Source organism: Taurulus bubalis (genome assembly GCF_910589615.1).
Source record: "Taurulus bubalis genome assembly, chromosome: 12".
In the NCBI taxonomy this organism is placed as follows: Eukaryota; Metazoa; Chordata; class Actinopteri; order Perciformes; family Cottidae; genus Taurulus; species Taurulus bubalis.
Window position 1 is genome coordinate 14898642 of NC_136600.1, and position 15933 is coordinate 14914574.

General features: G+C 39.4%; 1 protein-coding gene across 1 annotated transcript; it reads left to right on the plus strand.

The window, feature by feature from the left end:
- The first annotated feature begins 477 nt into the window (after positions 1–477).
- Positions 478–14408, plus strand: inpp5b (inositol polyphosphate-5-phosphatase B). Its single transcript, XM_079227037.1, has 18 exons — positions 478–548; positions 3241–3319; positions 4544–4714; positions 6938–7039; positions 7299–7413; positions 8205–8321; positions 8609–8796; positions 8995–9106; positions 9207–9316; positions 9991–10126; positions 10342–10452; positions 10703–10868; positions 11189–11424; positions 11876–11980; positions 12505–12589; positions 13297–13424; positions 13516–13627; positions 13980–14408. Exons 1-18 carry the CDS (start codon positions 524–526, stop codon positions 14087–14089), a joined length of 2208 nt encoding a protein of 735 aa, XP_079083163.1. The 5' UTR covers positions 478–523; the 3' UTR covers positions 14090–14408.
- Positions 14409–15933: the final 1525 nt, after the last annotated feature.

Genomic DNA, 15933 nt, shown 5'->3' on the forward strand with positions numbered 1-15933 from the left:
CGTATTAATCAATAAATACATCTGCAACATGATTCCATGCGAGATCTGTGAAATGTACAATGTGTAGGCTTTGTATGTACAGTTTCTGTAATTCGTCTGGCATGTTGATTGCCAATTTCACACATATTTCACTCCACGTTATGTTTTTGCACGCCAGATTAGAGCCACGCTGTTTAAAACACGCGTGCCATATGCAAAGATACATGAATGTAAAAGGAGCCAACTAAAATGTAATGTTCACGTGCAAACTCATACCACATGTTTCACCTATCTGGTCATTACAGGGTGTTAAAAATAAGCTATGAGTATTACTATTTAGTCAACGTATCTATCGTCTTGCAATGTACGAGCTCAACTTCCTGATGTAATACAGTGTTGAAGCAGTTTCCGGTCGCACGTTTCTGCACAGAATAAGTTCCTCCTGCCCCTCTGCAGCAGGGGAAGCTAAGCACCTCCTCCTACGCTAGCATGGGCAGGTCTGACACAAACTGGACATTGCTCCTCTGCACATAATGATTGGGAGATGTCTAGGGTGATGGGAGACTCTGGTATGAAACAAATATTCCTACATTAGTTATTTTTTTTCATTTTGAGGCGGTAGGAAAGGAAAAGCCATCGCACAACTCCGTAGCATCCGGTAGCTAGCAAACGTAACGCTCGCGAGTAGTAACGTTAGTAACGCTCGTGCTCGTCTCTAACAAGCTAACTTTAGCCAAATCGGCGAAAGGGCCGATTGTCGTCCGGCGGAATAATAGTTTGTTATATAATTGATGTGTATATGTTCCTAACGCGAATCGACGATTCGCTTCACACACCAGTTAACGCTAATAGTCACTAGTCCCGGCTAAATGTTCACGGTTTCGTGTGACAGACAATTACACACCTGCTGTGGTTGGTGGTGTAATAACGTGTTTTTGGGGTGACACAGAATTGTGTCATCCATCAAGACACTGTTTTTGTCTCCCTTCTCAGGCAGTGTGCTCTTCTTCTATTTTCTCTCTGTTTTTCCAGATTGAGACTTTCACTGGAGGCTCATCCTCCAAGCTAACTTTGAGCTAACTTTAAGCCTATTATCTTAACAAATCAGTGGTCTGTAAACTTTCTCCTGGCCTCTTGTAGAGATTATGGTGCTTACTTACTTTCTGCTTTAAAAATAATAATAAAATGATTCGCAACAGTTGAGTAGAGAAGTAAATAACATAACTGTGTTCTTCTGCAGTTTATTACCTGTCGATTTAGCATGAGGGGAAGTTGTGCAATGTTGAACTTTGTGCAGATATAACGTTAGTTAAACAGCTATGACTCTTTTAATGCTGAAGAGACTGAGAGCTGATATATCTTGACATTTATGATGACTTGTTATCAATCACAGATAGAGGCACAGGCGTGTGAAATTGCAGTTAGTCACACTTTCAACTTACTCCTTGGAGGTTGAAAGTTTGGTTAAGCTCATTAGCTAGTTAAGAATACTAAAGCATGAGCAGTAATGTAAGACATGCCATGAAATAACAAAGGTGCTCACACTCAAAAGCCTCACGGCGGCAGGTCTTCATTCAGGTGCTAGTTGCAAAAAAATGGTTGCAGTAATGGTCAAGTTTAAGTAACTAACAAATGACAAACCATAGAAGTTCAATGCATTGTGTCATAACTGTCTTCGGCAGGTTGCAAACAACATTGTCTGTCTTTGTATTGTTTTTCTGAGACTAATAGATGTTAACATTTTCTAACAAGAACGACCACTTGTACATTTATATTGACATTCAATTTTTAGTCGAGTTAAAAAAGGAAACACTGTAGAACCCTTGTGTATAGTCTTATGTTGTTGTCTTTTCTGCTCCACCTGGTATTCGGAGCAGTTTAGAATAAATGCTGTAAAGTTACTGTACCGTTTTATCGATGCAAACAATAGAATAGGAAGGAACTCTAATGATTTATGGTTCATTCATCGGCATCCTTGCAATCCCAGGGTTAGGGTTGTTAATACTCGTTTCTGGTTTTGCATAGGAACAATTTGTAAACTCTTGAGTCAAGGCAGGTTTCTCTGTGTGCACATGGAGATTTTCACCATCTCAAAGTTAAGATTCCTACTCTCACTTCTAGGAGCATTTCACAGTATGCTGTTGGTTTTCTCAGTCAAACAAAAACTACAACTGTGGCAATTATGATAAAAGCAGTGTTTTTTGTTTTGACTGACTCAGACTTTAGTGCTGCATTAAACACAGCTATTTCAAAATGACACCTCTCTAACAGAAATTGGGCTGTGAGATCGCCAGTCAGACTTAATTCAAATGCGTTGTTTAGATTTATTTTCAAACTCTTAATCCTTTTGGTTGCACAAATGTATTACCTTTTATTTTATTTCCTTACCTCTCTGACCTTGTTCTGAAAATAGTTGTATAATCCTATTAGTAGGTATGTTGTTGATATATCCATGTCCAGTCAGTTAATGTCTTGTGTTAAATGCTGCTCACAAACGGATCATAAAACAAATGCATCATGGGTTGTGATCCCATTTTTAAGAGACAAAGTGGCTTTCAGTTTGCCAAATAGAGATCATGTTAATAAAAAGAGTACAAACATGGAAACCGATGCACATCTCAGTACTGTTGATCAGGTGCACCCTTAATGTAGTCTGCCACAACTTTTGTCGAGTTTAATTTCCTGTTCAAAGAACTTGGCTTTCCCTTTCAGAGCAGCCAGCTGTCTTCCCTGCCAAGCTGCAGGAGACAGGGGCCATGCTGTCTCATACTTCACATGCACCCATTAAATCCAGCTACTTAGGATGCAATAACTGTAACCAACTGCAAAAGGCAGCCTCAGTCCATTGACCGCAACAACTGACCTGTGCCATGGCACTTTTATGATTGACGTGTGTGTTACTCCGTGTTACTGCGTGTTTGTTTTTACTCTTAGTGATACTTATGTATTCCCCATATTAGTTGTAAGAGTCAAGATATGGGTTTGCCAAGGGTTGGGTTCTTTCTTATTAGAGTGAGTCGTCCCAGGTTGTCAGTACCTCGGGCAGAGTTTAAGGTCATGTAGATGGGAAGGTCTCCCAGAAGCTTGCAAGGCACACTGACACATAGTCTTAACTGACAACCTGCAAACAATATATTAGTTTGTGATACACAGTGCAGGCTGTGCTATAATGCGGCCATTTAACTTCATGCTCTGCGTTTAACATTGTTAAAAGTTCAAATAAAATGAATCTTCCTTTTCTCTCCCGCTCTTCCCGAACAGAGAAATCGTCAGACGAAAAGGAGAAAGGTGCTAACAGCGGCACACAGAAGTCCAAACAAGCCTATTCTGGCCCAGAGAGGTAAGGCCTTTTTTTTAATTCACATTGGGAGCTCTGAAAATGCTTAACATGTATGTTTATGTATGTCTTTTTACATGGGGGTAGATGGAGTCTTAGAATATCCCACTACTCAAGTGGTGTTTCTTAACTTTAACTTTTTCAACAAAGTTTTTGTGTTCATTCAGTGTTATTTACCAAATAGTTGTATCCTTGAGGATTATTGAAAATGTTGATTTTATATTGTAATGTGTAAAGCTGATTTTTTTATTATTTTATCTTTTTTCATTTAGAACCTGCATTGTTTGTACACATTTTTACTTGCAAGCTGTCGTCTTTCCTGCCTTTTGTTGGTGTAGTGGTGCTTTTCGTGGTGCATTATCGCCGGCTGTAGATCAGTGGAAGAGTGTGAAACCATTGACGGGAATGTGTATTGCATAACCTGCACGCTTGTGTTGGTACATGAGAACAACCAAAATGGGACGGTACTCACAAAAACAAGTCCATAGATCCTACTAGAGGTACTTGACAGAATACATTATTATTATTATTACTCAAGTAAAAAGTATTTCAGAAACTATTTTAACGATAACACTCGGTAAAGCCTTAAACATATGCTATGTTATTTGTGTTTGAGTGCATAATATAACAGTATAATTATGGTGATTTGATTACTTTCCTCCACCAGCTTTACAACAGATACTGTGTATGCGTCTGGCAGCGGCTTGGTGATGAGCATTAAATGTATTTAAAGTTGTTAAAGTCTAAAATGCAATTTTGCTCAGTTCAATTGTTTAACCTGGAAGCCACTGCTGCTGCTTTTGGATAAAATGCCGATACTCTTAAAATGGAGGTCAGTTACAGCATATTCTTGGAAGATTACAGGGTCTCGGCATATTGCATTTCTCCTTTTCCCCTCAGCCTCATTCTATATTGACAACATGGAAATAGAGCTTCACCCCACAGCCCGGGTTCCTGTTGTCACTGTGGTGATCTACTGTACATTGGCCTGTTAGTCTGGAGCAGAGTGTAATGTTTCTGCTGTTCCCAAATGGTATTTCTGGCTTTTAGCTGAGGTATTGCTTGTTGCAGTTAGGCTGCAGTATCCTGCATGAGAACTGGCAACCAAAAAAACAACCAAATGCAAAGTTTATGAAATCACACCAGTTTGAGAAAATTACTCTATTTCTGCCTTGGACTGTCCCTCCTCCCACGCCTAACCGTTATTTCTTCCGTCCTGGTCTCCAGTCAGGGAAAATCCAGTCGCGAGGACCGAGATGACCTGGTGCGCTCCTCCAGCCACACCACCTCCAACAAAGCTCAGATACTGGCCATGCCGCAGTTCGGCCTGCGAGACAACCTCATCAAATGTGAACTGCTGAAGAATGAGGTCCTTTACACTTACACGGAGGACTTCAGGTATTTATCTCGTCATATCAGTTATGAATCTGTTTTAAAAATGTACATGTGTTTGGCAGATTGGTCCAGCAACTTGGACGTGGAACTAGGTGATCATTCGGGGCGGACAGATACTGATTTCAGGCCATACTGACTCGGGTATCTGTGACACTGGGGCCGATATATTCAATTCAATTTAATGATATACTATATACCAGACATGAAAATCCCTCACCTTTCGGCGAAATTCGCCGTTTTGAAACCAAAATATGTCATCCACGTGAATCACGTAGATCCGAAGAGTTTTTGTTTTTGGGAGAGAGGGTGGTGGTGGTGGGGGGGGGGGGGGGGGGGTCAACTGTCTGCCATTTCTGAGATTGGAGTGAGACATGGAAAAAAAACTGAGGTTGTGATCATTTTAGCAATAGAAGATCTTTGCCGTGACAATTGAGAAAGAAATTGATTTTACAAGGTGTATCAGAGAGGTATTACAGCTCCCACTAAGCTCTAAGGGGACTGAATGTGATGGAAAACTTTACCTCTCGCTTGGACAAAGTTACAGATGGAATGCACTCATTCTCCATTTTGTCTATATTGCGTACAATCTCTTCAAAGGTCTTCTTGTAGGCCTCAGCATTCACTTTCTTGATCTTTAGGAACAGAGAAGAAAAATATATATATATATATATATATATATAAATAAACAGGAATTCCTGTTTAAGTTTTGACCAATTTGTTGCTTCATTACTTCAATTGTAATTCTTGTTTATTTGATGGTGCAATATTAAATATCTTAATCATAAATAACAAATCAGTAAATGTATATCAAGGTATTTTTATTTTTTTTACTTAATCAATAATGTGTTGACGCTTTGGGTCAAGTTGCAAGTCTAAAATAGTTTCTTAAAGACAGTTCATGCATGACCAGGGGAGCCCAGAGGGTGACCGTAAGCACAGTTTTGAGTTTAAAGGGTTATGTAAAATGAAGTCAACCTCTGTGGGTTTGTATTTCTGTGTGTTTAGGTCTTTGCTAAATTAAGCTGTACTGCCTTAGACACTGTGCACCAAAGAAATGCACCAATGTAGTGCATTAACTGCTGTAGCTCAGGTTGTTTTCATCAGATGTAAAATATGCATTTGCTGAAGTCAGTGTCATGGTTTTGCTAGGATGCTGACACTGCCTCCTGCTGGTAGATCTATGTTTTACTATTTAAACCTTCATAAAGAATATAGCAGAGAATAAACAGGAATATAGATATAATGAAATGGAAGAAGGAATCTTAATAATATAAAAATACAACAGCATTTGTGATACAAAGAAATTAATTGGGGAATTATTCTATATGCTGTACTAAAACATTAGTGGCTCAATGAATCATACAACTAATGGTTCGGATTGTATCATGGATCACAGATCGGATCAGCACAAAAGGGAAAAAAAGGAAGCAAATATAACTTTTAAAGATCGCTGATCATGTTTTTGGCCGTCAATATTAATTGCCGATCATTGTTGATCCATATTGTTGTTTAATTATAGCAGCTGATCGACAAGGTTCCAGACAATTTTTATTTCCCACTCATTTCAGCCACTCTGAAGTTGGTAAACCATCAACATTCTAAATGCTATCCTTTTACTTTTTTTTCCCTCATAAAAACACACAATTTAAATAATAAGGAAATAAAAGATTATATTTGTTATCGCTTTTAAAACAAATCTTGTCATTTGTGAGTTAAATTATTACCTACATTTTGCTCAAAGCTGGCTGGGCAGGCTTCTGTCCCTGCATGACTCTGAATATAAATAAATACACTTCAATAGTTGCAATAATCGGAAACAGCAGATATACAAAAAAGTCTACATACTGAGAATGTTAAAACAATACATGCTGATTAAGCAAACTAAGGGGGAAAAGCTAAGGAGAGCAGCAGTCTGTATAAAGATAGCTTTGGCGTCTTAGAGTTAGCTGAGCATATGGACATTAGGGTAGAAAGTGTTGTACAGTGCGATGGCAGTCAGCACAAAATTCTGCTCTTTTGCAGCAGCATAATCAGAGCAGCTCCTGCCTGAAGGTCAGAGAAGAGGGCTATTGAAAGGAAAAAAGCTCAGTGAGGAGGTAAATGGCAAGGGTTGGGTCCTCTTAACCATTTCTCGCTATTTAGGTGACCTTCAACAGGGCACTTAAATTCCAGTGGGGTTGCTCGGAGGTCAAAAGATGACTTTTTTTTATTCTCCAATATCTACAGCTTTTTTCTCGGCACATACAATGTGAATGGACAGCCGCCAAAAGACAGCCTCCGTCCTTGGCTGAGTTGCACTCCAAACCCTCCTGACATGTACTGCGTGGGGTAAGTACCATTCAACCTGATGGAGAATAGCCTTGCAATTCTCCGCTTAATCCCATTACACAGACAGATATTTACTGCTCAAACCTCTGACAGATGTATGCAACCATTGATCCTGTTTTAAGTCAGAGATCAGACCTACCCTCAGATTCAGTACTCAGAGTAATCCTGCCTACGTTTTGAAAAGTTTTGAAAGTACCATGAAAGTACTGGGTAAAGCTAAAAACTCTACATTACATTTACTGTTTGTCCTTCCCAATAGTTTTCAGGAGCTTGACCTCAGCAAAGAGGCTTTCTTCTTCAATGACACCCCCAAGGAGCTGGAGTGGACGAGGGCTGTGTCGGATGCCTTGCATCCAGATGCCAAGTATGCCTTAGTAAGGAAGACTTTTATATATCCTGTTTTTCCAGTATTAACAAAGTTAACAGCGAGTTGGAATTTGGACTGGGCCTGTGTGCCCACTATGTTTTGTCTGTAGAGCTTGTTTAGCTCTTTTTAACATGGATGCTGGTACCATCATTTTATTAATTTACGTTACTTTTTTGTCTTTTTCTTCGCTTTCATCTACTTCCCTCTTCTCACAGCGCTGACTCTAGCTTATTTGCTTCCTCTTTTCTTGACTGTTTTCTTCTCATAATTTTAGAGCATACAGGATGTCTGTAAGTCACGTAGGTAGTATAATGACGTGTCATTTCTTCATCCACTGTCAATGCTCTGACTAAAGCATACTTGGCTGATCTGTGACTGACACTGTATAAAACAAGCTGAAAAACTATTTTTTTTCCCATTCACATCTGAATGTTGATTGGGGAAGTTTGACAGGGAGGCATATCAAACTATTTTTAAGTCCTCTCTTGCATAACTGCTTATATTCTCGGATGCACTTTTTGCTTCTGTTTTTCTTGAGATAAGGCAGGGGATGACACTACATGTCTTCAACTGTAAATGTTGTCACTGTTCACAGTAGTTGTGGTTGACAAACTGTTAAGAAGCTGATATAAACGGCAACAACTGTATAAAAGCACTTTTGAGCCTGCTTCATGTGGCTGCAGGATCAAATAAACTCCACTCTCTGACATTTAAATAAATAAAAAGTCCAGTCAATATGCATGTTACATTACTCTGTTAATCGTTGACATTTGTAAATTTACTCATCCTCCGCTATAGGTGAAGTTGGTGCGACTGGTGGGCATCATGCTGATCTTCTATGTGAAAAAGGAGCATGCAGAGTTCATCTCTGATGTGGAGGCTGAGACTGTGGGCACTGGCATTATGGGAAGGATGGTAAGGACCAATTTCACAGGTCTTTATATTTCATTCACTGATCCTGATGTAAATATATGTGGTTGTGTGTATATTATAAGATATTACATCGGCACTGACACCCACCTCGCAGCAAGAGTGGCCCATGTTCGATTTCAGGGATAAACAGACCTTCTGCGTGGAGTTTGCACGTTCTCCCCCTCGTCAGCGTAAACATTGTGTTTTCTCTAAATCCTTTGCAGGAGCTTTAAGTTGTGTTACTTAATATGTTATCTGAGTTTCTCTTTAAAACACTCATTGATTCACAGGGAAATAAGGGTGCTGTGGCTGTCCGTTTTCGATTCTACAACTCTGATATCTGCGTGGTCAACTCTCACCTCGCTGCCCACATTGAAGAGTACGAGAGACGTAATCAAGACTACAAGGACATATGCGGTCGTCTCCTGTTTCGCCAGTTCGACCCTTCCCAGCCTTCACTTACTATCATGAAGCATGAGTATGAAATTGAATTACAGTGTAAATTACAGTTAGTGTCAACCATATGTATGAAGTGGTTAATTTATAAATGATAAACATTATGTCACTACATCAAGAATTTATTGCAAATTCGCATCCAAAATCCAACTGAGACAACATTTTCCCCATATTCAAGTTATCTCCATGTTTCTATCTCTGTATCTTTGTCCTCCACCAGTGTGATTTTCTGGATTGGAGACCTCAACTACAGGATCAGTGAACTTGACGTCTCAAACGTGAAGGAGCTAATAAGCAAAAATGACTTTGAAACACTACACAGTTACGATCAGGTGATATCAATGTGGAACTCTTCTTTCTGCTATTTAAAAAGTATTTACTTTTACTTGTGTTTATGAGTCGTGATACTTACCAGTTGCAAATGGTCCTCAGCTCAAGAGGCAGATCGATGAAGAGGCTGTGTTTGTTGGCTTTGTGGAAGGAGAGATTGATTTCCAGCCTACCTATAAATATGACACCGGCTCTGACAAGTGGGACACAAGGTAATCTCATATGAAGGCCTGACTGTGAAATAGCAGAATGCAACATTTATAGGAAGACTACGATTCTTCGGTAATGAGTTATGTTCACAGTTAGGCTAAAGATAGGTGAAATGCTACAACAATGACACTTCTCCTGTGGATGTTTCTCTCATATAGTGAGGCAATGTCTTTTATTTATGTTTTACTATGTCAAAACCACTTGACTGGAGTATTCACGAAAAGAATGGCACAATAGTGAATCACAGTAGCATTATGATAAAAATGTGGGGTTCAGGATTGTGTGCCAATATTATATTTTAATACAAATATAGTCCAAAGGGGACATGGCCAGTCATTAATTAGACTCTGCCCTGTAGCAATGTTGAAACCGCTTGGGTCCCTGGGCCTAATTCAAGCACTCTTGCATCGAGCCAGGGGTGTAGTTAAAATGCCTTTTATTAGTGTAGCATATCAAACTTAAATTCCCTACAATAATACATTTAATTTAATGACTTCCTTTGCTTGTTGTAAATTGGCCTGAAGAAAGCTTCCCTTCTGTAGTTGACTAGTTTACACTGTAGAATACACTGCAATAAATATGTAATGTTTGCCGTCTCTATTCAAATAGTTTGTAGAGTCAAAAACTGTAATAAAATAACTTAAGTGTTAATATCTGGGCTTTCTTTTATATGTAGTGAAAAATGCCGCGTGCCTGCGTGGTGTGACCGTATCCTGTGGAGAGGGAAGAACATCATGCAGCAGCATTACCAGAGTCACATGACCATCAAGACCAGTGACCACAAACCAGTCAGTTCCCTGCTTATCGTCGGGGTAAATAATTCAGCGTTATAAATGGTTTCATCTTGAATTTCCTTAATTACGTTATTTAAAAAAAAAAAAAGTGCATTAAGATATAACTATCTGCTTGATTCCCGTCAATAGGCTTCTGTTTTCTATTGTTGTGTATTATTTAATTGTCATATTACACGGATGTCTATGCTGCATTGTTACTTAGCCTTGAACATGTTCCTTCTCTGTTCCTAAAGATCAAGAAAGTGAATGCTGAGGCCTACAAGAAGACCTTTGAAGAGATTGTACGCAATATAGACAAAATGGAGAATGAGTGCATTCCATCTGTAACTTTGTCCAAGCGAGAGGTAAAGTTTTCCATCACATTCAATCCCCTTAGAGCTTAGTGGGAGCTGTAATACCTCTCTGATACACCTTGTAAAATCAATTTCTTTCTCAATATGGTCCTTTGATGAATGCAGTTAGAAAACCACATCCAATGAAGCTGTATATTTAACTTGTTCTGTGAGGATAATGGAGATATTTAAAGGATACATTTACATGAAATAGAGTAGAATGTTTCTATTTTGCCTCATAAGCAGTTTCCGCTTCTTTCAGTTCCACTTTAAGGACGTGAAATACATGCAGCACCAGGCAGAGACACTGAGCCTCTTCAATGATGGGCAGGTCCCTTGTCAGTTTGAGTTTATCCAGAAGCCGAATGAGTCCACGTACTGCAAGCCCTGGCTCACAGCCAACCCTCCCAAAGGCTTCATTGCTCAGGGTAAGTAGCACATAAAGTAAGATTTTCACTCTGGGTTCACATATTTCATTTTGATAAAGCATCATTGTCGTGCCTTGTAAGTTTTAGAAATTGTTATGTACAGTTACAATGGCAGGCGTTTTATCTTGCAAGGTAAGTAATCACAGATTATAGATGTGTTGATGCGTCACAAACGCTCAAACAGCGTTACTTCAGTGAGTGCTTGTAGTGACACGAACATAGCGACTCACTGGGGAAGCAGGCATGAGTTCCTGATTCATGTCAGCCATAAAGTGAGCCACACCCTTAGTCACTTCATATGCATCTCTCCCAACTTATAGGTGGTTCTGTGGACATTGAGCTTGAGGTTTTTGTAAACCGCTCAACCGCGCCTGAACTTAACTCTGGAAAGGAGCAGATAGAAGACATCCTTGTGCTCCACCTGGAGCGTGGCAAGGACTACTTTATCTCTGTGACAGGAAACTACCGGCCCAGCTGCTACGGCTCCTCCATCCATTCATTGTGCCAACTAAGGGAGCCCATCCAGGACATGCCCCAAGAGACCCTCCGTAACGTGGTTAGTAGTCCCACGTGCAGAACAGTGAATGTGCCCTTAACATACCTCTCATCCATTCAGAGCTGTCTCATAGGCCGCAGCATAACAGAAATATGCATTATGTTTTCCGGTTGTCTGAGGGAATTTCTTCAGATATGGCACAAATGTCCACCTGGACTCAAGAACGAACTGATTAGATTTTGGTGGTCAACGATCATTGTTTCCTTACAAAATACACTTTCGGCCATAACTCGAGAGTTTATACAAACGTTATATTTCACGCAAATGTCTGATAGGATCAATTTATGAAGTGAGGACATTTTGGTCGATATTGATGTAAACTGCAATTTAAGTGGTTCGCGGAGGCATAAACCACAGAGGCAGTAATTCTGGTTTTATAGTATTTCATGTTTTAAGTTGAATCCATTTTAACTGAACTTCCTGTCTTTGCTCCGTTGGTTCTCAACATCAGGCGGAGATGTCTAGAGATGATAATGAAAACACTGAAAAGCCTCTAGACATTCCTAAAGAACTCTGGATGATGGTGGATCACTTGTTCCGCAATGCACTCAATCAGGTAAGAACATTGCTAACTGTTTTGGTGCTATAATAAAATCAAAGAATACAATAGTGTCATTTTTGTGGCAATTTTCCATGGCATATCCATTCAGTGAATTATTCAACTGTTGGCCTGCCGTCAAACTTTTTTTGTCTTGCGTATAAGGACAAATAAATAAAAGTCGCTGCATGCAGCCAGTATTGATATAAATAACAAGTTTCAATGTTCTTGAGTCGACAAAGACACTGGTAGTAACTGAACCAAATAAACTGATCTGCAGATCTTTTATATGGCTGTGCCAGCGAGCCAAGTAGCTTTGTTGGGCCTCTGCATTGATAAAGGGAATTAATCTTCTTATCATTTTCAAAATTTAAAAATAGGATTTTGCTTTTCATTTTAATTTAGTCTATTTGCAGCCCCACTAAGGCACAAATCAAAAGTGTATTTTCAGCCCAAGGGAAGCTGTTAGTAATTTACACCCTTGACTTAATTACTGTGCATTTTAAGGAAACAACTATTTGATATTCACTCTCTATTTGCAGGAAGACATCATTCAGCAACCTGGGCTCCGAAGTGAATTTGCAGAAATAAGGGATTGCCTTGACACTGGCATTCCAGATTCTCTCCGTATCTTTCAAAACTACATCATAACCATCCTTTGACTTTTTATTTTGTATCTTTATGAAATATTTAAAAACATTTAGCAATGTAGTTCATACATATGTTGTTATTGTTTTGACAACAGCCCTTTAATTATTTATAACTCCTCTGTATTTCTGTCTGTCTGATGGTTAAAGGTATTATGAGGAACTTTAAACTGGTTATGAAACTGTCTCAATGTATTACTGACGCGTCTATATGGCCAAAATAAGTATGAGACAATCAAGACCATCAGCCAGAAGAAGAGACGTGCCTACGAGTGTTGTGTACCCACACCGCAGCAGTGCCTCTTCCTCTGGCCAGGAGCAGAGCTTTGCTTCACTGGTCAACAGTTCACCAACACCACGCTGCTGGAGGCCCAAGCCATATTTCTGGGCCCTTTGGACTGATGGCATGAGAGAACCAGACCCATGACTGAGCTGGGAGGACTATCAGAAGAACTTGCTCCTATAAAATGTAGATGTTTTCTAAAGGGACTCTGAAACGCTACCGCTTTTGTCCACAGGGACTACCAAAATCAAACACACAATGAAAGTTCCTCGTAGTAACTTTAACCTTGCCTTTTTAATGAATCCATTTGCCACATATTATATTTTTATTTTTGCACTGATTACATTTCAAGACATGCAGATTCCTCTCAAGAATTACGGCCTTGACTCAGTATTGACCTGCAGCAGGCAGTAACCACTCGGTGGCAGAGGCCTTGCTCCTCTTCCTAGATGCACTCCCAGAGCCTGTGGTTCCTTACTCCTTTTACCAGCAGTGCCTAGAATGCTGCTCCAATGCCAGTCAGTGTGAGAGAGTGAGTGAGATAGCCCACAGTTAATCGCTGATCACTATTGATCTATTCCAAGATGTGTTAAATCACAAGTTTGAATTTCTTCTGTTTTCAGGTTATTTCCATGCTACCTCAGTGCCATAAAAATGTGTTCAACTATTTAGCTGCCTTTCTCCGTGAGCTGTTGAAGAATTCTGCAAGCAATCGATCAGATGTCAACATCTTGGGTAAGAAACAGAAGCTTGTTGCATGTCACTTTCATTTGGGAATGTGTTATTATTAGCGGCTGTTTTCTGTTTTAGTCAGCATGATGAGAAAGAGAAGGGAAACTAAGAAATAAAGCCATAGGAAGTGAAAATAATAAATATCCCATTTAAGGGCTGTTTGAAACCAGAACTTTCTAGAAAAGCGAATGGATGCTCACTTAACCTTACCTGTATAAATAATGGTTGAAGATAATTATCAAAAATATATACATGATGATTTATTACATTAAATGTATTCTCATCTTCTCTATCACAGAAAATATAACCCTGCTGTTAAAGATATGACATTAAAACTCATTTTCCTTCTGCATAGCCACCATTTTTGCCTCCTTGCTCCTGAGGTCACCTACCAAGCAGGATCTTGCAGAAAAGAGGAAGACTCAGGAGTTCTTCCAGCACTTCCTGACCCAAGGCTCCTCCTAGATGGAGGACTCTCTTCTCCTTTATGCTGAAACTGAACACTAAAAACTGTACAGTCCAGTATTTGAAATAAACTTAAATGATTTCTCATATTCCTTTCTTTGTATAGATATGTAGTATAATTACGGTAATGACTCTTATCTGATATTAATTGTTTCTCACACAGCAAGGTTTGTGATCTTTGAATGCACAGAGTTTATTATATATCATTGAGCATCTGTAGAGACGTAACAATTTTAAATGTATGTATATTTTATTTAAACAAAAAAATGTATTTTAATGTTTCTGATCTCAACAGTTGTTGAGATCAGTTGTTTTTCTACATAAAATAGTTGGAAACAATGTGCGTTTCACTGGTGTTTTTTTTGACAGCCAACAAAGAAATAAACTATTACTATTAATTTTTCTCAAAGTGTGTTTGTATTAGAATACAATTTCTAAAATACATTTGCCACAAAAAGTCAAAATTCCCATCTTTTAAAAAGCATGACATTTGATGTTTTAATTTAGCGTCAGAAATGCTATTTAATTTCCCATAATTCATCACGAATGGCTGCGAGTCTGTGACGTTGTTTGCTATCATAGGGAGGGGATAGAAAGAAAGTGCTAAACACCCAAAGCATAGGGATAAGGCTTAAAATTGGACAGGTAAATATATGTTTTGATGTAATTTTCTATTTAGTTGACGAACCTACGCCTTAATGCAGCACTGGGTGTTGGTCAGCCTGTCACCTGGTGTCGTGAAACTTGGTATCCTAGCAGGGAAGAGAGGCAACGTCAACTGTCGACAGTGGACGAGCTAACGTTACCAGCTAGCTTAGCTTGCTAGCTAGCGCAGCTATGCATGTGCAGAGGAGTAAGTGATAACGTCAGTTCTCATTGCTAGCGAATAGCTCCACAACATTCATTTTGATGTCTGATACAGGGATGGTAACTGTTACGTTGGCTCTGCGATCAAGTCACTCGATGTCGAGAATAGTTAATAACGATGAACGTGTTATTTAATATCACTCCAACGACGTGTGTTTGTAGCAGGAAGCTAGCGAAACACATCTGAGCCGATGCAGACCAAGATGTAACGTCGCTCTGTGAAATAACGTCAGGTCTGTGTCAATTGTTACACGGCTTTGCTCAACGGTGGAACAACCATCCGTGTTGTGATACTAAGTTAAAGCTAAATACGGCATTGTCATTCAAACTGTGTGTAAACTTGTCAGTCGCTCCGCGTCCATCGGGCCACTCTGTGTTTGTAAACGTGAGCCCGCTATTTCGAGTGAGTTACGGAAAAGTTAACTGGCATTCGTGTATGTGTGTGACATCTATCTCACGGTGCTCGTAACGTCCTGTACAAGGTACTATGGGGGGCTTTAATTGATTGGGAAATGATCGATCATGTCAGTTAAATTAGCTTCGAGTTGAGCCGCAAGTGTCTCGTGACTTCTGTCATTGAAATCCGAAAGTTCTAGATTTTGGTCTCGCTAACGTGTCCTGTTGCCCGCAAGCTTACTGGCAAACAATCCATTTTTCAGTCAAGAAAAGCATAATTGTCTTCCTTAAGATTGGATTCACGGACGTATTTACATTGGCTTTTAGTATAACGGTAATTTAAGTACCTTCTTTAGGCAGAACACATACATTTGAGGATGTGTATTATTGTTCCTTTCTGCTAGAACAGGCGTTCAAGATGCAGTACTCTCTAGGAATATGCATAATGTATATGTGATATGATTCACTTAAACATGTTCTCTAATGTGCAATATGTATGTGAAGGACTGTCCAAACCTCTGAACTCATTTGGGACAGCATTGCTTACTTTGAAAACATGAAGTCTGCTCCAAGTCTGCTCC

Excerpts from the sequence above, each read along its gene's own strand:
- inpp5b (XM_079227037.1), top strand. The coding sequence starts at position 524 with ATGTCTAGGGTGATGGGAGACTCTG. Across the intron at positions 4,715-6,937 it reads ACTTACACGGAGGACTTCAG|CTTTTTTCTCGGCACATACA; the intron begins GTATTTATCTCG and ends CAATATCTACAG. Across the intron at positions 12,590-13,296 it reads TGGCATTCCAGATTCTCTCC|CAGGCAGTAACCACTCGGTG; the intron begins GTATCTTTCAAA and ends ATTGACCTGCAG.